Source organism: Phascolarctos cinereus, unplaced genomic scaffold (assembly GCF_003287225.1).
Source record: "Phascolarctos cinereus isolate Bilbo 61053 unplaced genomic scaffold, phaCin_HiC Scaffold_5;HRSCAF=322, whole genome shotgun sequence".
NCBI classification, from domain to species: domain Eukaryota; kingdom Metazoa; phylum Chordata; class Mammalia; order Diprotodontia; family Phascolarctidae; genus Phascolarctos; species Phascolarctos cinereus.
The window spans coordinates 421,013,800-421,040,728 of record NW_027555958.1 but is presented as its reverse complement, the minus strand read 5'-3'; the positions used below and the strand labels follow the sequence as shown (position 1 = coordinate 421,040,728).

The 26,929-nt window shown below is 41.3% G+C and overlaps 1 protein-coding gene across 1 annotated transcript in view; it reads right to left on the bottom strand.

Moving 5' to 3' along the window:
* CD247 (CD247 molecule) overlaps positions 1-22,824 on the bottom strand; it is a 92,617-nt gene extending 69,793 nt beyond the window's left edge. The window contains exon 1 of the mRNA XM_020974720.2: positions 22,640-22,824. Coding sequence (XP_020830379.1) covers positions 22,640-22,697 — 58 coding nt within the window. The 5' untranslated portion in view covers positions 22,698-22,824. The remainder of the gene's footprint in view (positions 1-22,639) is intronic.
* Positions 22,825-26,929: the final 4,105 nt, after the last annotated feature.

The window sequence follows — 26,929 nt, the reverse complement described above, 5'->3', positions numbered from 1 at the left end:
TAAGCATGAAGGGTTTTTTGGTTTGTGTGTATGTGTGTCTATAAGATGAGGCACCAAATATTTAAGTCAAATTAAATTAAATCTTTCATATCAGGCAGTTGGTTTTTTGTTACTGCTGTTCATCCTTTGCTCTCAAAGGTCAGTGACATCACAGGATGACGTCTTGACTTGTGTGTGAACTGGATTTAAGTGAGGCAGAGTTGGTCAAAGACATCAGCCTCAACAATTTGTTCCAGAGTCAACTAAGTCCAGTGGCAAGGCAAAAATCAAGACGACTCTTGATGGCCTGGGATGTAGTGGGTGACCTTGGCCTTTCTAAATCAAGGTTGTTTCCAGGCCTTGGTCTGTCTGAGTCAAAGCCCTTCAATGACTAAGGGAGTGGCAAGAATTAAGACAAAAGATGGTCTAATTTACCATCAAACAATGTCAAGCTGAGAGGGGAAGACTTTCAAAGTTCCTTGCCCAGAACAGAAAACAATTGCTGTTTATACTCATTCTAAGCCAGGCAGTTACAGAGCCTGAGAGAAGTACCCTCTTTGCCTACAGCCACCTGCTGCTGCCTTCCCATAGCTTTCCCTTCCTCATATGGGCCACCAGCCAACAATGTTGGGCCTTTACCCTACCCTGGCTGGAATTTGAATTTTGAATTTGATTCCCTTACTCATAAGAACCATCTACACATCTATACAGTCTCTCTATCCAGGAAAAAAAAAATTCAAAACTCCTGAACACGTCCTCCCCACTTTCAGACCAGCGGCATTGCTAAGACCCTCCCGCATGAAGAAAGGCCAAAGAACAACGGTCTCATCACAGGTGTGCAGCTGCAGTTGTGTGGGCAACCCTGTGGGTTCCTGTTCTTGGCATCACAGTCGTGGGTATTGTTGCCAGCTTCACCTCTCCTATAGCCACCAGCATATATCTCCCCTGTTCTCAAATGACCAGATTCTAAAGAAGTCAATGCAGACTTAAGAAGGCTAGCCTCCTCTCGCTCCAGGTCTGCAGCAGCTTTCACAAGGCCAAGTGCTTAGAAGAAAGGTTTCCCTGATCATTGAAAGCTTGTTGAGGGCAGAGACAGTTTTCACTCTAGTCTCTGCACAGTGCCAGCCACACAGTAGGTGCTTAATAAATGCTTGTTGGTTGATTGATTTGGTGGACTCTCCCACCCCATCTCTCCCACAGAATGACCATACTTCAACGTCTATCTAAAGTTCCTGGTCTACCTCTACAGCCAGGACAGTAGGCATTTATATGTGTGTGTGTGTGTGTGTGTGTGTGTGTGTGTGTGTGTGTGTGTGTAGAATACAACTTCCAGGAAATTAAAAACAAACAAACTTGAGAAATGCCATTCTGGATGAGTCTAATATCCTATCCATCTCAGTCTTGTAGGTAAGTACCCTAGTGAGGCTATCACATCTTCACAGGTTAGGGATGTATCTGAAATGGCCACAACTCTCTGGTTCCTTAGGATGGATAATACCAATAGCATTCATTGACATTCTCAGTGTCAGAGATTCACACAAGTACTATTAGGTGAGCTGATGTCTCAACATGTAACAAATCTAAGGACATCTCCTTGGCACAGGACCTAAACATGGGCCTTGACTTTATCCTAAGTATTCCCATAAATGAGGCTATAAAGGTAAGGTAAGGAAGTAAGGTGATATAGGAGACAGAAGTGAAGACAGGCCACAGCTAATAAATTAATGATTCAAGACCTTCAATTAAATGCTGCCCAAGGAACCTAGCCAAGACTCAAAAAATCTATTAGCGTTTAATTGTTCACAACCACCAGGGAGTCACCCATTCATTTACTACCACAGAGATGGAAATTATCTGTCAAATATAGTATCAGCACCAGGGGATAGAATGTGGGTGTTGTGAAGAAAAAGTCCCACTCTTCTGAAAACAATCTGGATTTAATACTAAAACTTGTACTTAAAAAACAAAGCAAAACAAACCAAAAAAAATCAACTGAACGTATCCTGTAACATAGCATATACCTTAAGGTAAATATCCATTAGTAGACATGTATGCCAATAAGATTTTAACATAGATGGAAAGGTCCCAGATACTTAAACATATTTGTAACATATTTCATACTATTTTTTGGAGTAATCGAGAACTGGGAGAGTGATTACCCATCAGTTGGGAAAATACTATACAAATTGTGGTATATGAATGTTATGGGATGTTATGATAATAAAAGAAATGACAGAATTGGGAAGACTTGTATCGTCTGATAGTGGATGAAATCATCAGAACCAAGGGAGCAATTTACACGGTGACCCCAGTGTTGTGGAGGAAAACAGAATAGAAAGACCTCATAACTCTGATTGTTGCAGTCAGCATCGAGACTTGAGAGGACTGATGGAGAAGCACAGATAATATTTTTATATAGTGCCATAAGGTTTGCAAAGTGCTTTACGTTCACATATATTTATATAAATATATAAGTTTTATATCATTTTACATAGGTTTAGGTTGTTTCTTTTGACCTTCACAACAACCCTGAGATGTGGGTGACATGATTATTCCCATTTTGCAGATAGGGCAGGTAGGTGTCAAAGTTGATAGAGTACCAGGCCTGAAGTCAGGGAAGACTTATCTTCCTGACTTCAAATCTGGCCTCAGACTAGCTGTGTGACCCTGGGCAAGTCTCTCTACCCTGTTTGCCTCAGTTTCCTCATCTGTAAAATGAGCTGGAGAAGGAAATGGAAAGTCACTCTAGTATCTTTGCCAAGAAAATGGGGTCAGGAGGAGTTGGAGGCAATTGAACAACAAATTTTACAAATGATGAAACTGAGGTTTAATGCTTAAATGACTTGCCCAGGTCCCACATCTAGTAAGTATCTGAGACAAGATTTACTCTCTGGCTTTCTTGATGGTAAGTCCACCACTCTATGCACCTTGCTACCCAGCTGCTCCTTGGCATTGAGATGGTAGACTACAGGTACAGAATGAGACATGGATTTTCAGACAGATAATATGTTGATTTATTTTCCTTGCCTCTACTTACTAGTTACAAGAGAGGATGCTATTTGGTTAGGGGTAGTGGGGAAGAGTCATTAGGAAGTGACAGTTATAAAAATCAGAAAAGACCAACAATAAAATATTCTTTCAAAAAGTAAAAAATAGTCCCCAAATACAGGTTTGGTTTGGTTTTGGGTTTTGGTTTGTTTTTTTGCTTTTTTAATTCTAAGCCACACAGGCAAATGGAGATACCTTTTTGCCAGTGACACTTGGCTCAGAACCCCTTTCTGTACTAGCGTGCATGACCGCCATTTTCTAACAGCAGAGAGAAGCAGAGGAAGCTCTTCCTCCATTTTCCGTACCCTATATCTGCAGACCTTTTTCTATGAATGCTAAGAGGAAAAAGAAATGAAGTAGGTAAGTTGTTGTTTTCCTCTGACCAAGTTGCCTTTGATTCTCCATTCCATCCCTTTTGTTACCACCAAGAAAAATCCTAGATTGCAGCCCAGATCCCTCTTCTGGAAAAAAAGAAAAAACAGTCTCACCAGAAACTCACATGACTCAAAGTGAAAACAAACACGGATGTCCATTTTCCCCCTCGACCCGGGGCTGGCCCTAAGTCTTATTTCTCAAAAAGTTATTGACCTCAATTCAGAATCAAATGAGAGCAGAAGAACTGAATTCAAGTGGTAGCTTTGCTACTTACTAGCTATATGCATGATCATATGCAAGTCCCTTTTTCTCTGAGCCTCAGTCTTCCTTTCTGTAAATTGAGGCTGGATTCAATGATCAACATGGTATAGCAGAAAGAGTATTATATTTGTAGCCACAGGAACTGGACTTAAATCCTTCCTGTTCTACTCACTTGCCTATGGGCAAATCCCATCACTTCTCTCTGCCTCAATTTCTCATCTGATCAATGTGGGCTCCTAGACTAGCTGACTTCTTAGATCCCTCCAAGCTCTGACATTCTGGGACTCTGACTTCTAATGATCTTTCTCAGAAGGACATGAGCAAATTAGAGCAGTCATCCTGCTTCAGCTGAGCCCCTGATGGCAGTGACCTGAAAACCTGCCTTTTGTCCACCTCTCCCTGCTGTGGGGGTTGTACTGAGGAGTGGATCTGGTTGCTGTTTGCTCTGTGGGGCAGAGGTGTCAGGTGAAGAGCAGGAAAAGGGGGTCTGTGCACATATGAACAAAAGCTGCCTTCCACCCACATTCGGCTCTGTAGGCTATACAGCCGCTCATGCTCATTTCGAGAGCAGAGAATATGCTGGTGATGTTTCTCCGAAGGGCAACCCCTGGTGAAACTGGAATCCCAGGCAACCTTACTTCTGGGTGAGACTCATTTACTCCATCTCCTGGGGGTGGGGGGAGGGCCTGGCTGAGCAATGACAAAAATCACTATATGTGCATGTCTACTGACCGAGCTATGTGTTTTCAGGGGATGCTGTCTCTAAGATGCCTAGATCAGAAAAGTACATCTCTGTGCCTTCTGTGCCTCTGGACTGGGTTCTCCACTGTTCATTTCTAAGGTGGTGGTGGTGATAGTTCAGAGGTTCCTAGCCTGGACCTGGGTTCAGACAGATCTTGGATACTTGCTGTATGAACTATCTGAACCTATTTCCTTCGTGACAAAAATAGGCTAATAACACCATCTTTTTCACAAAGTTGTTGTAAGATTCAAATGAGTTAACATATACAAAGCATTCTGCAAACCTTAAAACCTAGTATCCATGTAAAAGCCAGCTAGGTGGTACCGTGGGTAGAGCATTGGACCTGGAGTCAAGAAGAGCCAAGTTCATAAACCCATCTCAAACACTGACTAGCCATGAGACCCTGGGCAAGTCACTGGGAATTAAATAACAATAATAATAACCATGAGCCTCCCTCGACCAGAAAGAGGAAACAGAAACCTTAATCATCATCAAGAGAAGGCCGGGTAGGAAGGGGGGAGGTTCTAAGTCTTGGGTTGACTCTGACTCTGGGTAAGTCATCTAATACCTCTAGGCTTTGGTTTCTCTGGTAGTAAAATCAAGAGACAGAGCTAAACAACCATAACTAGGATGAGGTACCTAGAGTCATATGCTTGGGCACTAAAATTTCAAAGATGCAAAAATTTAATATAAATTTGTTATTGTTGTTGTTCAGTCATTTTCGACTCTACGACCCCATCTGAGGCTTTCTTGGCAAAGATACTGGAGTGGTTGGCCATTTCCTTCTCCGGCTCATTTTACAGATGTGGAAACTGAGGCAAACAGGGTGAAGTGACTTGCCTAGGGCCACACAGCTAGTAAGTGTCTGAGGCTAGATTTGAACTCGGAAAGATGAGTCTTCCTGACTCTAGTCCTGGCACTCCACTGTGTCACCTGCTTTATAGTATTTAATATAAATACTCTGGCAAAAAAGAAACAATAGAGCTTGCTTCTCACACCAGAGATTATGCCCTAGGAGGAGTTCTTAACCTAGGTTCATGGAACTTTAAAAAAAAATTGATAACTGCATTTCAATGTAATTAGTTTTCTTTTTTTAATGCTATGTATTTTATTGCATAGGTAAATAGGTGATTTAGGGTTGCTGGGAATCCAGAAATGTCAGAGTGTAGGGTGGAATCCGCCTGGAATGAATTTATACACTCAAACCATCTTCCAGTCAAAGTGGCAAGGTTTATTGTAATGCCTCCATAGTGCAGTTGAGATTCTTAGAGAATCTGCAACTCAATGGGGGTTAGATTGATGCTTATATATAAAAAGGACAGTGAAAGGATCTGGATGTAGTCAATCTATGCAAGTAGTCTGGAGTGGACCAAGTCCACAGTGAAAGGATATCAAGTACACTAATTAGGTGATCTAGTTAGGTTGAGTTAGACCAGGCTAGTTGCCTTGGGCGGAGGTGCTAGTGATCTGTGCTGTTGAAATGTATGGGAAAATTCAGGGACTGGGTTGCTTTCAAAGACATGGTCTTTTCCTTTTAGAAGTCCAAGTCACATCACCCCATCAGACAGGCACCAGACCTGGAGTTAGGACAACTCATCTTTCTGAGTTTAAATCTAGCCTCAGACACTTACTAACTGTGTGGCCCTAGGCAAGTCACTTCATCTGTAAAATGGGCTGGAGAAGGATATGACAAAACACTCTAGGATCTTTGCCAAGAAAACCCCAAAATGGGGTCACAAAGAGTCACAGGACTGAAATGATTGAACAACAATAACAAATTTTATTGTGTACATTAAAAACATTATTCTGAAGAGTCCATAGGTTTCACCAGACTGTTAAAGCAGTTTATGACACAAAAAGGCTAAGAATCCCTACCCTCAAGAAACTTTTACCCTGGGATCCTGCTGTTCTGATTGGTGACTCTCCAAATATTTTCTGGGAAATAGCCCAGCCACTATGCTTCACTTCATTCCCAACTCTCCAACCACTTCCTTCACAGCCTTGCCTTGCCTTCCCTTTGCTTCCCTTACCCTCTCCCTCCGGTTCTGGAACCGTGATCATCAAATGAACTCTGCCATTGTTTCTGCATGGGGCAGGAATCTCCTTTACTATGTCCCCATTCACCATCTCAGGCCACCACTTCTCTATATGGTTGTATCTTTCTTAGAAGGTAAGTTTCTTGAGGGTAGAGATTATCTTTTTGCTTTTGTATTTACAGACTATCTCCAGTGCTTACTTAGCAAAGTTCTTGGAACATCATAATCACTTAACAAATGCTTTTTCACTCATTCACGTGACTTAGCATCTAGTTAACAAGAAAATTAGTTAAAATAAGAAGCTGCCAGATGTACCCATCTGTGAGTCATTGTGGCAACTAATTCCCCTCATTACTCAAGTGAGTTTGCCTAAATTTTTTCTTGTATTATTTTCACATCATGAATTACAAGGTTGATCTCCTATTGTTTGCCCCAGATGCCCAAATTGCTAGTTATGACAATGAGGCCAAATAATCTCCAGGGTCCCCTTCTAGCTCTGAAATGCTAAGGTTCTTTGAACAGATAAATTGAAACATCATTGAAACAACTCAAAATGAAACTATCCCCTTATTCGGGCAGTTGGGGAAGATATACTTTGTGTTTGAATCTTTGGTTCAGCAAGGAATTTATATCATGGTAATCAAAGGAACTTTATCACCCCTATGAATCAGTGGTCCCTTTCTTAAAGATGAGAATGTTAGAACCTATCCAGGTTGTTGGAAGGTTTTATGTCAATGGATAAGATTCTCTCTTCTTTTTTGTGGTGGCTGACTAAGGGCAAAATATGATTGCTGGTCTTTCTTATTTATCTTTTCATTGCCTATCACTGAATATCCTTTAGATTATCTATCCTAAGTACCTTGGGTGGGTCAGAGAGTCAAGGATGATGAAAAAGAATAAAGGGTTGGGTTTAGAAATTAGCTTTTGGCTGTGAATTTGTCTGATCCTTCTCCTTATACACACTAAAAGAGTACATGCGTGCTCTTGGTACTCTTCCCTACCCCCAACTCCCTATTCATATAAACTTTATTTTCTTTCTTCAAGGTCCTACTCATCTACTACCTTCTTCAGGAAGCCTTCTTTAAGCACCCCGATCCACTCTGAAACCTTCCTTGACTATCCCAACCTAACTGAACTATATAACTGACTGTATAACTATATAACTGAACTGTTATGTAGTCTGGACCATACAACTTCACTGTGTATGGTGATACCAGTTATCATAGGCCAGGCCTGGCCTAGGGTCAATTTGGTATCTCAGGTTGGAGACTAAGGCAAAATGGATCACTGGTGGTACATTTAATAGTTTACAGAAGGTTTACTTGGATATAGCATGGAAAGGATACTCAACAAGATTGTGACCTTGATTCATTGAGTGGGGCTCTCTGCTAACTGTTGCCTGTGATGGTCCTAGGGTCAGAAGCCTGAGGAACATCTGAAGCCTCTCCTGTCCCTGGGCTTTTTGTAATCAAGCAACCAGAAAACTGCCCAAGTCTCAGTCATCTAAGACAATTAAACCTGGAGGACCATATTTTAATGCCTTTAAGGCCTAGACTGTCTGGCCTTAGGAAAAGGCAGCCAAACCCATGTGTTAGAACCCTTGGAAATATTGCTCCTGTCACAGATGATGCACAAATTCTCTGGAAACAGAGACTTTTTTAATAGAGTTAGCCTGGAGGTAGAGAAATTTGGGGAAAGTTTCAGGTGGCACTGGATGTCAGCTTCAATTGCCTGGGGCATCCAAGAACCTCAGAGCAGATAGGCAGTTGCCTGGGAATATGGCAGATAGACAGAAAGAGCATTTATTAAGCGCTTTCTGTGTGCTGGGCACTGTGCTAAGTGCTAGGGAAACATACAAAAGCAGACAAAACAGTCTTGCTATTAACAAGCTTAAATTCTAATGAGAGAAGATAACACATAAAGAGATTCTGGAAAGCTGGGGAAGGAAAAGTCACCTAGCTAGCAAAATTGAAGAGCCGAGATTTGAACTCAGATCCCCTAAATTGAAATTCAGCACTTTTTCTAGTGCAAGACATTGTAGTCAGCTCTTTAAAATAAATTCTTCCTACAACCCTCCTCCACAACCCTCTAAAAATTTGTCAAGCTGACCCTAATGATGTAATAATCTCCTACCAAAACTCAGATTAATACAGGGTTTCCCAAAAGTCTTAGTGCAATTTTAAGCTACTAAAGCTTAAAAAGTAATAGGTTTGCCTCACTTTAAGAAAACCCAATGTACCTATTCTCTACCCCAAGAAACCTTTAAAAACCACGCACTTAAAAACAAGATGAATTAAGTGGAGGGAGGAAGATTATTTATATTATAAAAAGATCCATCCATGTTCAAAATAATTTGCCACAAGACTCTTTAAAGAGCAAGCTCCTAGATGCATTTAATATGTGATTTGTTTCATGCTAAACTCTTCCAAGAATGGATTTACTCTATAAAGTGAAGTGTACCTTGCCTATCAGTGGCATGTTCCAGTTCAGATTCAGTCCAAGCTGTTTGGCTTATTACCCTAACTTTCACGCTGACGTTTTCCTTTTAAAGACTTTTTAGCTGGGAACATTGCTGGGTTTTTTTGTTTGTTTGTTTGCTTTGTTTGTGTTTTTCCTGGAAATGTTATGTATAAAATGGCCGCAAGGTCAGGCGGAAGCTAATGTAGAGTGATGGGGGAACCAGCCCTGTTTGCATGTAGAATAATGAATGAATTGCTATGGAAGAAAAAGAACCAAAAGGTAGAAGGGAGCTGTGTGTATTATTCAAGTACCGGACAAGTTGACCTCTGAAGGGAGAATCTAGCTAGTTGGCCTTGAGATTCTGGAAAGGCTGATCAACAAAGGACCACAGCTTCTAGAGCCCACCACTACTCCATGGAACCAGCCCCCTCAAAAAAATCCTGGGTGAGGATTTTCCCCTGTGAAAACTACTCTAGCTATTGGACCAGGCATTCGAATTAACACAGGCCCACAAACCAAAAAGTTGACCAAAATCAGTCTGAGACCTTGAAGAAATCCATCTGTAGGCAAGCTGAGATATTGATAAAAACTGACACTGTAACACATAGTACCAGTAGTACCTACCTCGGGTTTCTGCCATTTCATACCACCAAATTTACCTTCTCTGTAACACTGGCCCAGTCAACATGACTGACTTGAATGAACTGTTTGCTAGCCTGTTGGCATGATGTAGGACACACAGTAATAAATATGGACTGATCGCTGAGCTTTAGGCCAGATTGTTGAAATGACTAGAATGTCTAAACGATCTGATTGCAAAACTAGCAGTCTAGTTTTAGCAACCTTCTTAATGACCAGGTTGTATTATCTATGGAAATTCAATGTATTGTTTTGCAATTAATTGACTATTCAGATGACTGAAAATTTTTTACCATCTTAGTACAGCAACAAAGAACCATAGGCATGGCCTTTGGGGACATTCATTGAACATTTTATAGTCCGGTCATATTTTTTCTTAACCAGAAGGTAAATTTAGGGTTGGTTTGTTTGACCATTCTATGAGTCGGACCTAACCTTATCTATGCTTGTGGCTCACTCACCATGACAGATGACATATGGAACTTCAACTATGAGTTCTGAGAATTACCATTTTCCATTTCCCCCCTCACTAACAACTTATGAACCAAATGAACAACAAGCCAGGGAAATTCCCATCAATCTGTAACTCAGCTCTTCATGTTCCATAGATTCCCAAGCTCAATAAGTTTTTTTTTTCCATTCTCTTCTCCATAGAAAGGATTTTGCTGGGGTTTGCTAAATAACAACTCATTTGTGTGAGTGAAACCAAGTACAGTTCATCTTCATTCCCCAAAGAACATGAATACACACACAAACACACATACACACTCACATCATGACTGTGAGCCATAGAATGGTCTGAATAGCTCCACGATTAAATGTGATATAAGGAACAGACAGTCTTCCTCTGGACCCTGTAGCAGCACTAACAACCATTGCTAGACCTAACAACACTACTGGCTCCAGAATCTTCAGGACTTGCCCCTTCTTTTCATCTTTCCCTAAATTCTCTGTGATCACTTCTCACAGGCAACAGAGCTGTTGTTTTAATGGAGCCGTGTATGGTGGATTATGGTTTACATTTCTCAGAGACAGGAATGTTATTTAACAGATGCAGTCAACCCTCAATTATCCACACTGGTGGAGGGAAATAGCATCTCATTTAATCCTCAAATATTAGGTGGATAACAGGAAAATCACTGGAGTAGATTTGAATACTGAATTCCCAAGCAAAATTTGGCAAAGATCTTTTGTTACCTTGTGAATTCCTGCTAATGCCTCTTTCCAGTGGAAGCCACCCTTAACAGTGATTGATTTTCAACTGTGTTCTATACATTGTTAGTTTTTCTTTATGGCATTAAGTTTCTTTTCATGGCATTATTTGGCTAAAGCTACCTTAAATGTCTTTGCATTTGCTGAACATGCACCAGCAATTGGTCCTGTGACTGGAGTTGGCCCAGAATAGACCAGATACTTAGCTTGGGTGGTACAGAAGAGCTAATCTGGGATTAAAATTAGGCCAATTGAGGGTTTATCTATTTAAATCCTAGCATTTGTTATTCAAAACTAATTCTTCCTTTCCAAGAGTTGGGGTTTGGGGGGGGGTAGCAGAAACAGGTATTTTATGTCCAGGTATACTTGGTTTTATGAAAACCTGTAATGCTGTCCAAACTTACAAAATATACTAATTAGGGGGCTATCATTCGCTTTACAAAGCAATTTATGGGAAGGTTCCCTAGCGCAATTAAAATATGAACTAATTTGCAAAGATGTGATTTACATGAGAATCTTAATTAACATATGCATATAAGTGACAAACTCCAGAATGAGTAAAACCTCACTGAAATACCTCATTAAAATCATCAGATTTTGTAAAGGACCTATGATCCCTTCAGTATGCATGTTCCTTCCAACAATTCAGATTACAATCAATGCATATTTGTTCATCCTGGATGACTCCTGTCCAAGTCCTCCTGTAAATTTGCCACGGGAAGGTCCTTCCTAATGTTCCGGGAATTTCACTTGTGTATTTTTGGCTGCCATGTAAATAGACAGTACAGTCTGTCTGGGTCTGGAGTCAGGAAGACCTGACTTCAAATCCAACCTCACACACTAGCCCTATGACTCTAGGCAGGTCATTTAACTTCTGTCTCAGTTTCTTCAATTGTAAAATGGGGTGTAAAATGAGGTGTAATAAAAGTACACTATTGATTAAAGAAATGAAAATTAAAACAACTTTGAGGCACCATCTCACACCTGTCAGATTAGCTAACATTACAAAAAAGAGAAATGATGGATGTTGAAGGGGATGTGGGAAAACTGGGACACTAATGCCCTGTTAGTAGGAATGTGAACTGATTCAACCATTGTGAAGATCAATTTGGATCTATGCCCAAAGAGCTATAAAACTATGCGTACCTTTTGATCCAGCAATCCCACTGCTAGGTCTCTATCCCAAATATGTTAAAAAAGGGGGAGAAGGACCTATTTGTACAAAATTATTTATAGCAGCTCTTTTGTGGTAGCCAAGAATTGGAAATCCCCACTAATTGGGGAATGGCTAAACAAGCTGTGGTGTATGTGACTGTGATGGAACACCATTGTGCTTTAAGAGATGACAAGCAGGATGATTTCAGAAAAATGGAAAGACTTACAAAGGAACTGATACAAAGTGAAATGAACAGAACCAGGAGAATGTACAGAGTCGCAGCATCAAAATGGGGATGATAACAGTACCTGTCTCCCGGGGTTATTGGAAGACCAGATGAAGCAATATTTGTAAAGCACTTAGGCAGTGTCTGGCTTATTAAAGTAGGTGCTTCATAAATGCTTGTTTCCTCCCTTCCAAGGTTGGTTCTGTGGTCAAGGCAAAATATTTGTCTGTTGGATGTAGAATAGGAGAGCTACTTGGGCACTAAAAGGCTAAGTGACATGCAAAGGGTCACACGGCCAGGATGTATTTGAGGCAGGACTCAGCCCAGCTCCTCCTGACTTGAGGGCCTACTCTCTACTCACTTTTCTCTTAGACTTAGACAAGTAACTCTCTAAAACTAAAAGTTGCCCTGCATTATTGAAAGCTGCCAACACTAATGAAATCTCAGGTCTGGTAGGGGAAAAAAAAAAGACAAATTACACACACACACACACACACACACACACACACACAAGTACGTATCTCATATATATCATACATACACATATGCACACATATACACATCTATGTACACATATATGCATACATGCACATTTTGTGTGTGTGTGTGGTCACTTAATGAGTGCATTTGTCTTTTTGACTCTAAAATGTGGCTGGATATATTGTGACTGAATTCCATTTTATTCAATCAATTTAATCAACCTTTATTAAGCACCTACTATTTAAGTAGATTTCACTGGGATCCAGTTGGCTGCGTAATTATGGTTGTTTTCCCCTCCCTTTACTGAATTAGCAGATTGACCAAATCAAGTATTTGTCTTAGCATTTTTTAGATGCTACCTTTGTCCCTACCAAACTAACAAGGAATTTAGATTCATTGCTAATTGTTTGCTAATTTATAACCAACTCATAGACAGAAGTTCTCAAAGTGGTATCTCCAAACAAATTCATATAGGGTTGTCTTGGACTTTTTTTTCAGCTGATCTAAAATGCAAGTAGCATTGTGACATTTTTTATCTTTTTTTTTAAAGTACTTACATTGAAAACCTCATTTACCAGAAATGTGGCAAAAACTCCAAAGAATAGTAATTTTTTGTAGCACTTCAATTAAACATCAATAATGAAATATAGGCTCATGGGATTTAGCTCTAGCTAGAACCTTAAAGGTCATCTAGTCTAAATTCATCATTGTTATTGTTCAGCCATGTCCAATTTTTCATAACTCTGAGAACCATATTGTCCCGGGGATTTTCTTGGCAAAGATACTGGAGTTATTTTCCATTTTCTTCTCCAGCTCATTTTACAGATGAGGAAACTGAGGCAAACAAGGTTAAGTGACTTGCCCAAGGTCACACAGCTAGTGAGTGTCTGAGGCCAGATCTGAACTCAGGAAGATGAGTCTTCCTGACTCCACTCTTACAACTGTACCATCTAGCTTCCTCCTCCAAACCCATCATTACAAATGAGTAAACTGAGAATGATAGAAAGGAGGTGATTTGCCCAAAATCACAGAGCAATGGAGAAGACTGAACAGAGGACTTGTTGGAAAAGGACTTCAGTTTTGTCCTGCTTTTGCAATTTAACCAGCTGTGATTTGGGGAGGGGGGCTCAAATCTGTTGCCCTCCAGGGGCCTCAGTGTCTTCCTCTGTAAAATGAGGGAGGCAGCTAGATAATCTTAAACATTCTGTGATTCTGTCATTTTACCCAAGACTAATGCCAGACTTACTAGTCTGCAGTAAATAGCAGAGCCCAGATTCAAAGCCTAGGACCCTGGCTTCAAACCCAGGATTCATTCTGCTGGACTATATAATCAGAGAGAATTACATTAAGTGAAAATATCCGGCAAAGAATTAATCATCTCTAACTTCTCAAACAGGAAGCCATGTTGGCCAGGGCGAACCCTTTAAAAAGATCCTGCTTCAGAAATCAACCATTATAAATTATCTTATACGTTGATTAATAAGAACCTAGCCAAGGGCCCATTTGACTGGGTGCAGCAAAGAAGGAAATTTATATTCCATTTTTCCCCTTTTCTTTTTTTTCTTTTTCTCTTCTCTCCTTTTTTTTCTTTTTTCTTTTCTTTTCTTCTTTTCTTTTCTTTTCATTTAAGAATTAAGTGCCTGATTGTACAACTATTAGCTAAGGATGTAATGTGCAAAGCAAACATAGGCAATGGCTACTCAGAGCATTGTGGGGCCCTTGACTACTTCCTATATTAGCCTGCTCCATGTTGTCAGGTCTGCCTCATGCACTTCAACGGCCTCCCTTCCCCTTCCTCCCCTCTCGCTACACCTCCTCCACCCCAACTTTTACTCCTTTGGTTATCATAATAAATACCTACTTACTGCAGCACAGCATGTGATTCCAGCTCCATGCCCACAGTCTAGGGGGCGGTTTTTTTTAAATGGTTCCAAGGTTTATCCTAAGCCGATGTCCCTCTGCATGGAGCCCTGGGATTGGAGTAGCTGACTTCAGAAGTCCTCTAGTCCACTTCCCCAACAAAGGCATGAAATCTTCTACAAGGTCCTTGATAAGTAGTCTTCTGGCCTCCTTAGAACACTTCCAGGGATGGGGAACGTCTTCCTTCATGAGGAAGCTCATTTCATTTTTAGACAGCTCTAATTACTAGGAAGCTATTCAGTCTGTTGAGCTGAAATCTGTCTTCTTGTCATTTCTACCCCATGCCCCTATACTCTAGTCTGGAGGAAATCATCTAAACACTAATTCGTGCTCAGCAGGGTAACATTTGAAGACAGCTATCATGCCCTTCCCTAAGTCTTGTCTATCCTCAGTTCTTTCAACCACTCATAAAATGACTTCTTCACTCCCTATCCAAAGCACAAGGAAAAAGAGCCCTAGATAATTAAGGTTTGAATAGAAAACACCGCAAAAGACTTGCATGAACTGATAGAATGAAATAAGCTGGACCAGGAGAGCAATTTAGTAATTGATCATAATCATTTAAAGAAAAACTACTTTGAAAAACCGTGGAATTTTAATCAATGTAGCAGCAGTTCTGACTTCAGAAGTCTGGTGATGACACATGCCACCCACATCTTGGCGGACAGCACCTCTCTCTGCCTCAGTTTCCTTAACTATAAAATGTGGCTAACGATAACACCTACCTCCTAGGGTTGTTGTGAGGATCAAATGAGATAACATTTATAAAGCACTTAGCACAGTTCCTGGTACATAGTAGATGCTTCATAAATGTTTGTTCCCTTCACCTTCCCCTTTTTCTCCTTGCCTTATTGCTAATGGACCAGAAGTACAGAATGAATAGGGGCAAAAGACTGACAATAATATGTCTGGCCCACCAGAAAACTCCGGAGAGTAATTTAACCCTCTCTTGCTATTGTTGCTCAGTCTTCATTGTCGAGGAGGACCAATGACATCACGGGGTGATGTCTTGACACAAAGACATCTAAGTCTTCTGCGTCACTCTCTCTTCCAGAGTCATCTAAGTCCAGTGACAAGACAAAGGTCAAGAGGACTGGTGAGGGCCTGGGATGCAGTGGATGACCTGGGCATCTTCAATGTCTGACCAATCTCTAAGCACTCCACCGTGCTGGCTTCAGCCTGCTTCATGGCCTTTGGAACAAATTATTCTCATCTGCACATTCTGCCAGGCAAAATCTTCATAAGCTTAGAGTAGGTATCCCCCAGGTTTGAAGCCTGCCGGTTACCTTCAACCTGGTTTAGCCCATCTACCGAGATGGTTTAAAGGGGTGTAACCATTCTGCCAGGGAAAGTCTCCACATGTTGAGATAGACACCCTGATAACTCACCGATAGGTTTGAGGCCCATCAGTCACCCTCAACCTGGTTGAGGCAGTTTGCCCAGGCAGTTTACTGGAGTGTAGACACTGCAAATGCTACAGCTTCTTGGAGCCACAGGTGAGAGTTGAGTTCCAGATAGACAGCAAAGGTGGATGAGTAGCCCTGAAAAGAGCTCGTCAAACCCTCATACCAGAGGTGCTAGTCTTCCTAAAAAGCCCCATATACTCTATACATACTCAGATGAAGAAGGAAAGAGGCTTAAGAATGAGCTAGCATTTCTGATGCCCAGGTGACCTGGTAATATGTTGATTTTGCAGAATGAGACATATATTTTTGATCAATGTCAGTGCAGTGATTTGTTTTGCCTGACTATACTTACTACAAGGGAGGGCTGGGGGAAAAAAGAGAGCAGGGCAGAGGTGGGGTGCGGGGAATTGGATGGAGTGGAAGAACTACTTTTATCTGACCTAAATACATAGGAAATAGTCAGGCTGACTCCATGGTTATCCTGTAGATTTAAAAAAAAATACATTTGGGGCATATTTTCTGATATTCTCTGTATGCTATTGTTTGAGGGCCAACCTAGCTAAGTTCAGAGAGGTTAACCATCAGACATTTGGCTGCCAGGTCATGAATTATTCTGACCTGATCAATTCATGACCATCTTTTATTAAGGCATGGCAGCACTGAGATCTATTTTTGTTCAACAGACTTCCCCACAAGTCATGAATCCTTTAAGAATTGAAGTTTTCCTCTTCAATAATTTTTTTCACCAGCTTTTATTGGGAGGGAATACTTGGGCCTTTTTTTTTTTAAACTAACAATGGCGTGCCTTTATAGGGTGCTTTAAGATTTATAAAAGCCTTTTCCTTTCTGCTGAAGAACTCAAAACTTATCACCTAATCTGATTACTTTTCCTTTAAGAAGGAATAACAGAATGGTAGAACTGAAAAGAACCATCAACATAATTTAGTTCGACAGCTCCATGAAACTAGCGTATCAGGGAAGGCCTTGCCCTCTGGGTCATAGCATAGTCAGGACTGTAACCCAAGTCACCTGATTCCCAGTCCGGGGACCCTTCCATTCTACTGTCCATGGTGTGTGTGTGTGTGTGTGTGTGTGTGTGTGTGTGTGTGTGTGTGAAAGAGAGAGAGAGAGACACACACACACACACACACACACACATTCTGTTCATTCTTCTGTTGGAGAAAATGAAGCACAGAAATGGAAAATGACTTGTTTATGATAACATGGAGTCCAACATGGGGTCCAGTTTATATCCCATTGTTTTCTGTGTCACAATCCATGCTATGTCATCGAGGCATTGTTTTACTTCAAATTTTCTTAAAGGAATACCCAGAGTCTGCCTTGGATTGACTATACCCAGGCTGTCTATTATGGATCAAGAACCAGCTTAGGCTTTCTGGTTCTCCATCCTCTTGACTACTTCAACTATAAATCCTAGTCATAGACCTCAGAGCCATGGAAAGAATGTTGGATTTAGAATTCAAGGACCCAATTTCAAATCCCTCTTCTACTTCTACTTCTTGCTGCCTTACTTCTTGCTTCTTTCTACCCCTTGTGTCTTTTCACCTTTCTGGGCCTCAGTTTCCTCATCTCTAAAATGAAAGGATTGGACAAGTTGACCTCTAAAGTCCATTCTAAATCCCTGATCTTATGACCTCAAACTGGAAAGGATCTTAGAGATCTTCTGTTCCAACGCTGTCATTTTACAGATGAGGAATTCAAGGCTCAGAGGGGTAGAATAATCAGCCCCAAATCACGCAGCAGTTAGCAACAGGCTTAGGATGAGAATTCGGGTCTGCTGACTGCTTGTATCAAACACAAATTTGAGCTAGGTTGCTGCCTATATAGTCCTTCCTTTCTCCTTCCCTGGAGGGTTCACGTATTTATTAATGTAACAGCCATTAAACCACAAAAACCTATTCTTGTTTTCCATACTAACAGTTTAGCTGCCCCAAATGCTTTTTCAAAGTTTTCTACTGGTCTACTTTAAAGTAATGTAATGAGAAAGACAGAAGTCATAAATGTTCTTGGCTTTTCCATGATGGTTTAGGTCAAGGTGGAGAATGCATTGGACACCCTTTCCCCATTTTAATTACTTTAATAACTGTAAATTTCTCTTCATTAACAGCCTTCTCACCTCACACAGGATGGTATGAGTCAGGTCCTTTGTTTTGTACTATTTGACCTGCCATTTTAACTGCTCAAATTTTTAGGAGGTATTTTGCAGCATCCTTCTTTCTGTTCTCCACAGAAAAAGGCCTGATAGAAATAAAAAATCCAGTCCAATAGAAAATAAAATCAGTCCATAAGGACTATCTTAACCATATGACCATTTAATAAGGATACTTGTCTTTTAGGCCCTGGCTGAAGGAGATGGCCGTATTCAACTTAGCGCAATTCAAAAAACTTTTGTTTTGCCTCTGCTACAAAAGCTAGGTCAGTGGGGCTCAGTTAACTTTCCAAACTTTCAGTGTGGCTTTTAAAATTTTTTTTACTAAATTAACTGATTGACCAAATTGACAGAATCAACTCGTTGTCTTAGCACTGTATAAATACTGCCTTTGACTCTGGTTGACCCAAGAAATTTCAGTTCATTGCCAGTTGTTTGCCAATTTGTAATTAATTCATAGACCCAAGAGAATAGGAGTTCTCAAAGAGAGATCTCCAGGCTGCTCTAGATCCACCAAGGGTTCTCTTGGACTATCTTTCAACTAAGACGCAAGTCAGATCATAAAATGTATCTTTAAAAAAATACCCTTTTAAAATTATGCACTTAATTATCAACAAGCATAAAAATCCAAACACACAAAGAAAAAAAGGGTTGTATATGAAATGCTGAACTTTGGTTATGTATGTTTGCTTTAAAACAGAACATAGTAAGTTTAAGAAGGTAGTAATAAAACTACCATTTGTTTCTGTGGCCCTTTGTGAATTTTTTTTCCTGTTTTATTGATGCTTTATTTTTTAAATACTTGAATTCTTTTAAAATAGTTTTTCAAGGCACACATGAAACATACACATTATTTTCTAAAGTAGCCACATTTATCATTATTCATTCAGGCAAAAGCTCCACAAAATTGTATTGTGGTTTCAAGGGTTTTGGAAGGGATTGCAACAGCAAATCCAAGGAGACTTTTGCCCTGCCCTAAGAAGTTCACGGACCAAGAAATCTGAGAAATGCTGGGTTACAAGGAGAAATTGGCTCTTGTATATCGGTGAAACAAGAATTTTTAGGGGCATAAATGAACTAACATGAAAGATTCCATTCTTATATCACTTGCATGAATATCCCTGTTATACTTAAACATTTCTCCCAACCTGATGGGATACAAGTTGCTTGTACTAGGAACATTGTGTAGCAGTTGTTTTTAAGTTTATATTAAAAGAGTTTTTCCTAGAGCCTCAGTTACGTGTTACGCATACGCTCTTATGTATGCACAGATTTCCTTCCGCATATGCGATTAAATTTCAAGACTGTGTAATACTGATCATTGACAACTAGATGGATTTTTCTTTAAAATGTTCTTTGAGTCAATTCTATGTAATAGTCCTAGGATGCTGAATTACTCAAATATGTTGTTTCCTGAGGACACTTCCCTACAAAACAAAGAATAATAAGATATGTATGTGCATTATCATTGGGCCAGCCAAATCCTTGAAGGGATTAGGGAATATCCCCATTTGGGGGTCAAGGTAGAGGGGTCAGTATTGAATGCCTAAATTTGTGACCAGTTATACTAATAAAGTTCCAGTGAGATGAGTAAAGCATTATTGGATCGATTGAATCACTCATTATTTGCTTTATGATGTAATTGGGTGCCAATGGGCAAACACAAACTGTAGGTAGTCATGTCCCTGTTCTGCAAGTCTCCTGTATATAGGCCCAGGTTCAGATAATCTCGTGAAGACAACTATAATACCAGGTCACTTGGCTTCATTCGCAAAGGTGGTAGATCCCTGTTTGTTGGCCCTCGGGGTTGTCTGTGGGACACAAGTATTATTCTCTTGTTCTAACTCTCCATCATGGGAAAAAAGGAGCATCCTTGGGACGTGGATGGAAAGTATCAATAAGGATACAAAAGCAGAACTGATCTTTGTAGTGTGAATATTTATGTTATTTCAAATGCTTCTCAACTTAAGCTTTAGTATCTTCTGGAAAAGTCAATAATAGCGTATCCGGTTATTACTTGGCTTTGTTTTTTTTTAATTGCTTATTTTTTGTTTGCTTTGTAGAACAACCTATATATTATTGCTTTACAAATAAAGGTTAAGGTGATGGTAATGCTGTCAAAATCACAGTAAAAATGAAGGGTAAATATAATTTTTTAAAAATATTATAGGTAAGAGAAAAAAAGGCCTCCGTTCAAATTCTAGCTTATGGCCATTTCATAGGACCGTAGCCTTAGAGTCAGAAGGAACCTTAGGGTTAATTAGTTTAATGCTCTTATTCTATAGGTAAGGAAACTGAGGACCCTACAGGTGAAGTAACTTGTCCAACGTCCCACTGGTAGTAAACAGTCAAACCAGGATTTGAACCCAAGTCATTTGACTCCAGATCCAGGGTTCTTTCTACAGTATCAAATTGCTACCTCAGTAAGAAAATGGTACTGACTTGGCCAGTGGGACCAAAACCACTCTATTTCTTTTCTTCCACAACAAATTTGGAGTGTCTGTCTGTACTTAATGAGGAGATCTTCCATCAGGTCCTGGACTGCTATGGCAGCCATTTGAAGAAAAAAAGTCCTTTCGCCAGCAGCCTTGAGTTAAATCATTTTCATTTGGGCAGCTACAGATGTCATTCAGATGTTGAAATAATAGGATTGAAGAAAAGCTGACAAGGTAGCCCATTGGCTTTCTGTTTTGTCTCCAAGGGTCAAAGGGCCCAGCTCCCTATACCGTCCTATCCTCATTAGATGGATCTCAGGTTTACTCTTCGCCACCACTACCCTATGGTAAAAAGGCCTGCCTTTTCTTTCCACTCTGGCTTCTCCAGTGGTACTGTTTCCTATATATTTGTCTACTACTCATCTACAAACATTACAGTTTGGGATCACGGCTAAGTTTCACTTTGGTTTGAGGTAGTTTTTTTTTAAGTGGGGGGAAGTGCAAACCAGTCATAGTTATAGTATCTCACGGGTAAGATCTATATCACCCAATCAGCTTAGTCCTAGATCCCCCCATAACCCCCACATACCAACTGATTGATTTTCTCCACCCTCTACATTCAACACATTTTTACTGTTTGCTTGGGCATCATGGAGCTTCCATAGGTCACCTGAATCCAATATATTGTTTTCACAGGAAGATAGACTCTGGTTTCTCTTATGTGCAAACAGCTATGCAATGTGACTCATTCACAATGAAAATATTGAGCAGAAAAAGTTGTGTTCTTACAGAAAATGTCATGTCGCCCAATTTCCCATAACCTAACTCCAAAGAAATGAAGAGAGCGTGTGCTCCTGAAAGAGGCATAGGTGCCATGTTGCTCTCTTAATCACCCAGACTTTCTTCCTCATCTCTCAGAGGCTTGAGAGCGTAGAGTGGAATATCGGACTATGTAAAATGGTGGGAAACTAGGTATGGAGAGAAGTCTACATCTGTTGGAAGGCAGTTTCCATTTCCAGCTCCTTTCTTTACCTCTTTAAGTTCAAACCAGGCTCATCCCACCCTTGATGAAAATAAAAACCCTATATATGTAAGATGTCCAATACCGAAGCTACCCATTCACTTTCTTCCCTGCGCCCTGAGCTAGAAGACAGGGCAAAACTGAAAAAATCCTGAAGTGAACATTGGAAGAAAGTCACTTGATGGTTATTGCCATTTGGGGTGTCTCTAGAAAAGGCCAGCGCCAAGGGCCAGCCTCAGCATCCCCTAGCCTCTTGCTCCCTATTTGCCCCCCCACTCCTTTTAAGCCTAGAGAGTGACTTGAGAGCTGTTGCAGAGCCCAGGTTGGGTGTGTCAAGGGCCTGCCTGCAGGCCTCTCTCTAGGCCATGGATCTACAGGGCCAACTATGACAAAGCTTTTTGAAAGTCCAGGCTTTTCACCAACACTTTTTGATAGCATGCAAAATGAGGGCCTGGTCTGGCTGAAGTGCCTAGATACCCTCTTAGGGACTCAGGAAAAACTGGCTGCAAAGGAAAGAGCCTTCCCAACTCCAGCTCTTCCTGTTGGCCCACTTAACATTCATCATTCATCCTGAGACAGCCCAACAGGAAACCTGAGAATACTTTTTAGTTTGCAAAGAAGAAAAGGGTCCAAACAAGAGTGGTAGCAAGTGGAAGGCTCAAATCCCAAAGCAGGACAAGCAACACAGCTCAGATGACAGTTTCTGGTTCAGGTCTGCCTTCTCTTGTGCCCTCCTCCCCGAAGACACCAGCAACTGCTTCCGTTGTCCTTATGTCTTGACCCCTACCTCATTCCCTTCTGCAGGCTTTTTTTATACCTAGGGGGGAAAATCTATGTCTAGGAGAGTCAGGGGACATGTAGGAAAGTTATGTCTTTGAGTGGCTAGCTCTGAAATTATGCCCAACTTTCTTGTAATGAGGAGGACAAGCGTAATACAGGTAGGGTTCCATCCTGTCTCCCCCATCACCACTCTCCTTCTCTGATGCCAGGAGGATGGAGAGACCCATTTCTTTCCCCCTTCTCCAATGGATTTCTAAAAGAGTCCCCCCTGCTATCTGAAAACGTGGCCTTACCTGTAATTGGGACTCGTGCCTGCAGGATGGCTGCGATAACAATCCCCTTCCACTTCATCTCTTTCTTTCCCCCAGGATGGTGCTGGGGGGGACAGGAGGCCAATTGGCAGCCGGGTCTGGGACGATGAAGAGAAAAGCTACCTCCGCAGGCTTTGTTCTTCTGACTGCCTCCTCAGGAAGTGTGAGGACTAGAAGATCTTTCAGAAAGCACCTGCCAACAGGGAGGCTGCATAACACACACTCCCCCTTTCGGTTCACAATGAAGAAGCTTCAGAGGTTTGAGGTTTTGGGGTGTGTGTGTGTGTGTGTGTGTGTGTGTGTGTGTGTGTGTGTGTGTGTGTGCTTTTTCTCTTATCTCTGGATTGATCTTTCATTTTCCTTTTTTTCAATAGGGTTGTTATAAATGGCTAATTGCACACCCCATGCTCTAGGGATCAGGTAAGTTTGCTTCCTGGACAGACATGACCCAGCTGCTTGGTAGAACTGAGAGCTACCTGTTCCCTGGCCCCTTTTCTTGCACCTCCTAATGTCAGTGCCTATCTGACTGACAGAACCTGCCGGGTAGCTAGGAACCAACAGACATCAATGAATCAGATTTTATATTTTGCAGAGTACATTTTGAAGAAAGGAGTTGGCCACTTAGAGATAAGTTTTAGAGACCCTCTTCCCACTCCACCCACCCCCAATCATGTTCACCAACCCTTTCTACATGTTCCAACTTGACAGTAGGGATGTTGATAACAGATCTGGTTCTCTCCCCTTTCCTGCCCCTGACCTGGTAGCTTAGATCTGAAGAAATGTCCCAATTTTCTGATACTGAATGGAGGCAGGCTAACCCTAAGTTTCATTAAAGATTTGTGAGAATTGAGTTTCAGTGGAACAGGAGAGTGTTTCACAGCCTTACACATTCCAGCAAGATTAGTCCTGACTTGGGTTTGGAGAGGGAGGTCAGCTTGCATTGAATATACATATCTAGACCCATCCTGGGTCACTTTTCACACTATGTGGTAGTAGGTCATCTGGAAGCACTCTTGAAAGTTATTATTCTGGAGGCAGCACAGTAGAAAGCAAGGTGGATATAGATTTGAAGTACTTGGTTTCAAATCCTGGCTCCATTAATGTGACCTGTATTAACCTTAGTCAGATCGCTAAACCTCTTTGGGAATCTGTTCTTCATCTATAAAATAAGAGTGTCAGACAGCTAGGTGGAGCAGTGGATAGAGCACTGGCCCTGAAGTCAGGAGGACCTGAGTTCAAAACCGGCCTCAGACACTTGACACTTACTAGCTGTGTGACCCTGGGCAAGTCACTTAACCCCAATTGCCTAAAACTAACTAAATAAAGAAGAGTGTTGAAATAGATGACTTCTAGATGGTAGGTACAGCTTCCAATTATAGATAAAGATATCCAGCTCTATGTCATATAGTCTATTTTTTTTCCTCCAGTAGAATGTTAGCTCTTTGAAGGCAGGAATGATTTTGTGTTTCATTTCATTTTTGTCTTTGTAGCTCTAACACCTAACCCAGGAACTTGCACATAAAAAGTGCTTAATAATAATTGTTGGATTGGACTGACTAGGACTGGATTAGACTGAAGTTGGGTCATAACGTTCCTACAGAACTCACCTGTTCTCCACATAATCTTTGGGCCTGAGAAAGACTGAAGGCTGGTTTGACCAGAGCTAAAATGGTCTTGGGAACATTGCAAGTTAAATAGCTTTTGGAATCACTTCTATTAACTATTAATGAGCAAGAGTGACAGCTGCTGAGTTTCAGGCTAGAGATCAAGGGATATGTAACTTAGGTAGAAGGTGGTAATGCCTTCTTGTGTCATTTACATGATTAGATTAAGTCCTTGTTAACCAAATTAACATAGATGAGGCCTTGGCCCCGGCATGGATGATGTCTCCTTGGTAAGTCAACTTGACCCTAGTACTTATTGGTATTTTAACACCACTTTAAGGATCATTTGTTGAATTGTAGCTAATAACATCCTTGAGCTATGGCTGAAGTCCAGTGACCTTGGAATTAGCTGTAGAGAGGCAGAGAGGAACAGAGATTTAAAAAGCCGTAGAGAGAGATTCTGGTCCTCTGGAAGCAAGCCAATGTAGCCCTTCCAGGGAACTAGGTCCTTCAAGGAATGGAAAAGAGAACCTTGTCATCTCTGGGATGGCAGCAAATGGAGACAATGGTGGAACAGAGAAGACAAGCCAGGACCAGCCAGGAGCTACAGGACCTAACCTGGCATCACTGTGGCAGCAGTGGTAGAGTGATGGAGGGAGGAGTTCTTGGACAAGAAGTAAAATGATCAGACCGAGCCTCCTGGACATGGAGAAGGAGTTCCCAGACAAAGCAGGACCCACAGCTAAGGAACAATGAGGAACAGATGTGGACTTAGAAAGGTGTGGAGAGGGGGAAGCCAATTTTCTACAAACCCTGAATTGTTTCCCCTTTGAGAGGAACCCCAACAAAGGTATTATTATAAGTTTAGAAGATTATATAAGTTCTAAGGAAGGTGAGATTCATTAGAAGGAAGGGTTGCTTGACTCTTTAGCAACCCTCAATGTTTGTCCTTACTGGAGGGACCTCAGCAAACATAATGCTTTAAGTCTGGAGGTGACTTCCCTGGGAAGGTGGAGCTTATCCAAGGGAGAAGTATTAACTGTCTAGAGTCTCCTCGGGCTTTCCCTTTCTCCAGAGTGCTCTAAGTCTTGAAGATTATTTAGATCTCTGGGAGAGGTGGAGGTCCACCAGAGAGAGAAGGAAATTTCTCTTGACTATTTATGGATTAATTGTGAGTTATTTGAATTTTCTTTCAGGTGAAATTAAAGTCTGTCCTTTATTTGATATGCTGTTAGACTGAGTGCTTGCATGGGAACTGAAAGTCTTTTTTCCTTTCTGTGGAGATCAAGGAATGAACCTAATTCTAATGTTTCCAGGGAAACCTTGGATGGGGTCACAAACCAAAGAGAGAGTATGACTACTGAGAAGCCCCCAAGACTGGGTTCAGATTATAATACTCAAAGCTATTGGTTCTGGACCACAGGTTACACTTAGAAATTGGTGCTGAATGAAAAAAGAAAAGATGTCATCGTTGTTACTTTGACACTCAGGTTTTTCTCCCTTAACGCAAGATCACTCTTCAACCCAAGATCTGTGGAAATATCCCAACTATCTATAAGTGGACAGAAGGTGGTCTTTCCTCACATTCATGCAAAACTGTGAAAGTTGAATCCATAGCTAGACAGAAGAGAACCTCAAAGACTTACACACTACGGAAAGACGAGAGTTTGTGTACTGCTGGTATTGGGGTTTGAACCTAGGAGCAGCTCCTCAGATAGGGCTGATTTCATGAGAGTCATCCAATCTTTTATCCCAGAGACTTCAAGGTATCTAGGCCAAAACACTCAGAGGAAGCTGTGTCTCTGGGACACACACACACACACACACACACACACACATCTTACAGAGCTAGAAGGGACTTGACCAAGATTCAGAATCTCTAACTTCCTTCAAGGTTCACCTCATGTGCCATCTCACACAGGAAGACGTTACAGCTTGCTCCTTCCTCCTCAAAGTCTCATGTACACACACACATCTGTTTACGTGTTGTTCCCCCGCCTCCCCATCCTGCCTCTGACTAGCACTTACTGGGTGACTCTGGGTACTGGGCTTAACCTCTCCATTCTCTGGGCTGATGGTGTCAAACTCACATAGAAATGGGAGCTGCTAAACCATACATAAGGATTTCTACGGCTGCATATTGAATTAGAAAACCACATTATTGTCATTATTTATGTTCTATTGTACTCTTATTTATTTTTTTCATTGTTTCTTAATTACATTCTAATCTACCCAGGGCCACATGTGACCCACAAGCTGGGTGTCTGCCACCTGGGCCACATGCAACTCTTGAAGACTATGAATTGCCTGGACCTACAGTGATAGAGAGTTCCTTATCCAAGAATTCCCTTTATTAAGTCCAATCTCTACCCCCCATCCCTTATCTCCCCAAGGTGAGCTCCTTGAGGGCAAGACTAATCACTAGGACAGACCAAGGGCCAGGTTCTCTTCAGTCTGGAGGACCAGTCTCACATCTACTACTCTTCTTAGGCTCCCCACACCCTCCCAGCATGTATGCACTCAACCCAACACCAGAGAATGATCCAGGGAAACACCAAGCTTTCCGTGGCTTTCAGAGAGCTGACTATCTCTGCCCCTAGTAACACCCCTTTTGTGAGTAGCAGTTGTCCCTTATTCTAAGATCGTGGTGTGTAGATATACGCAATTA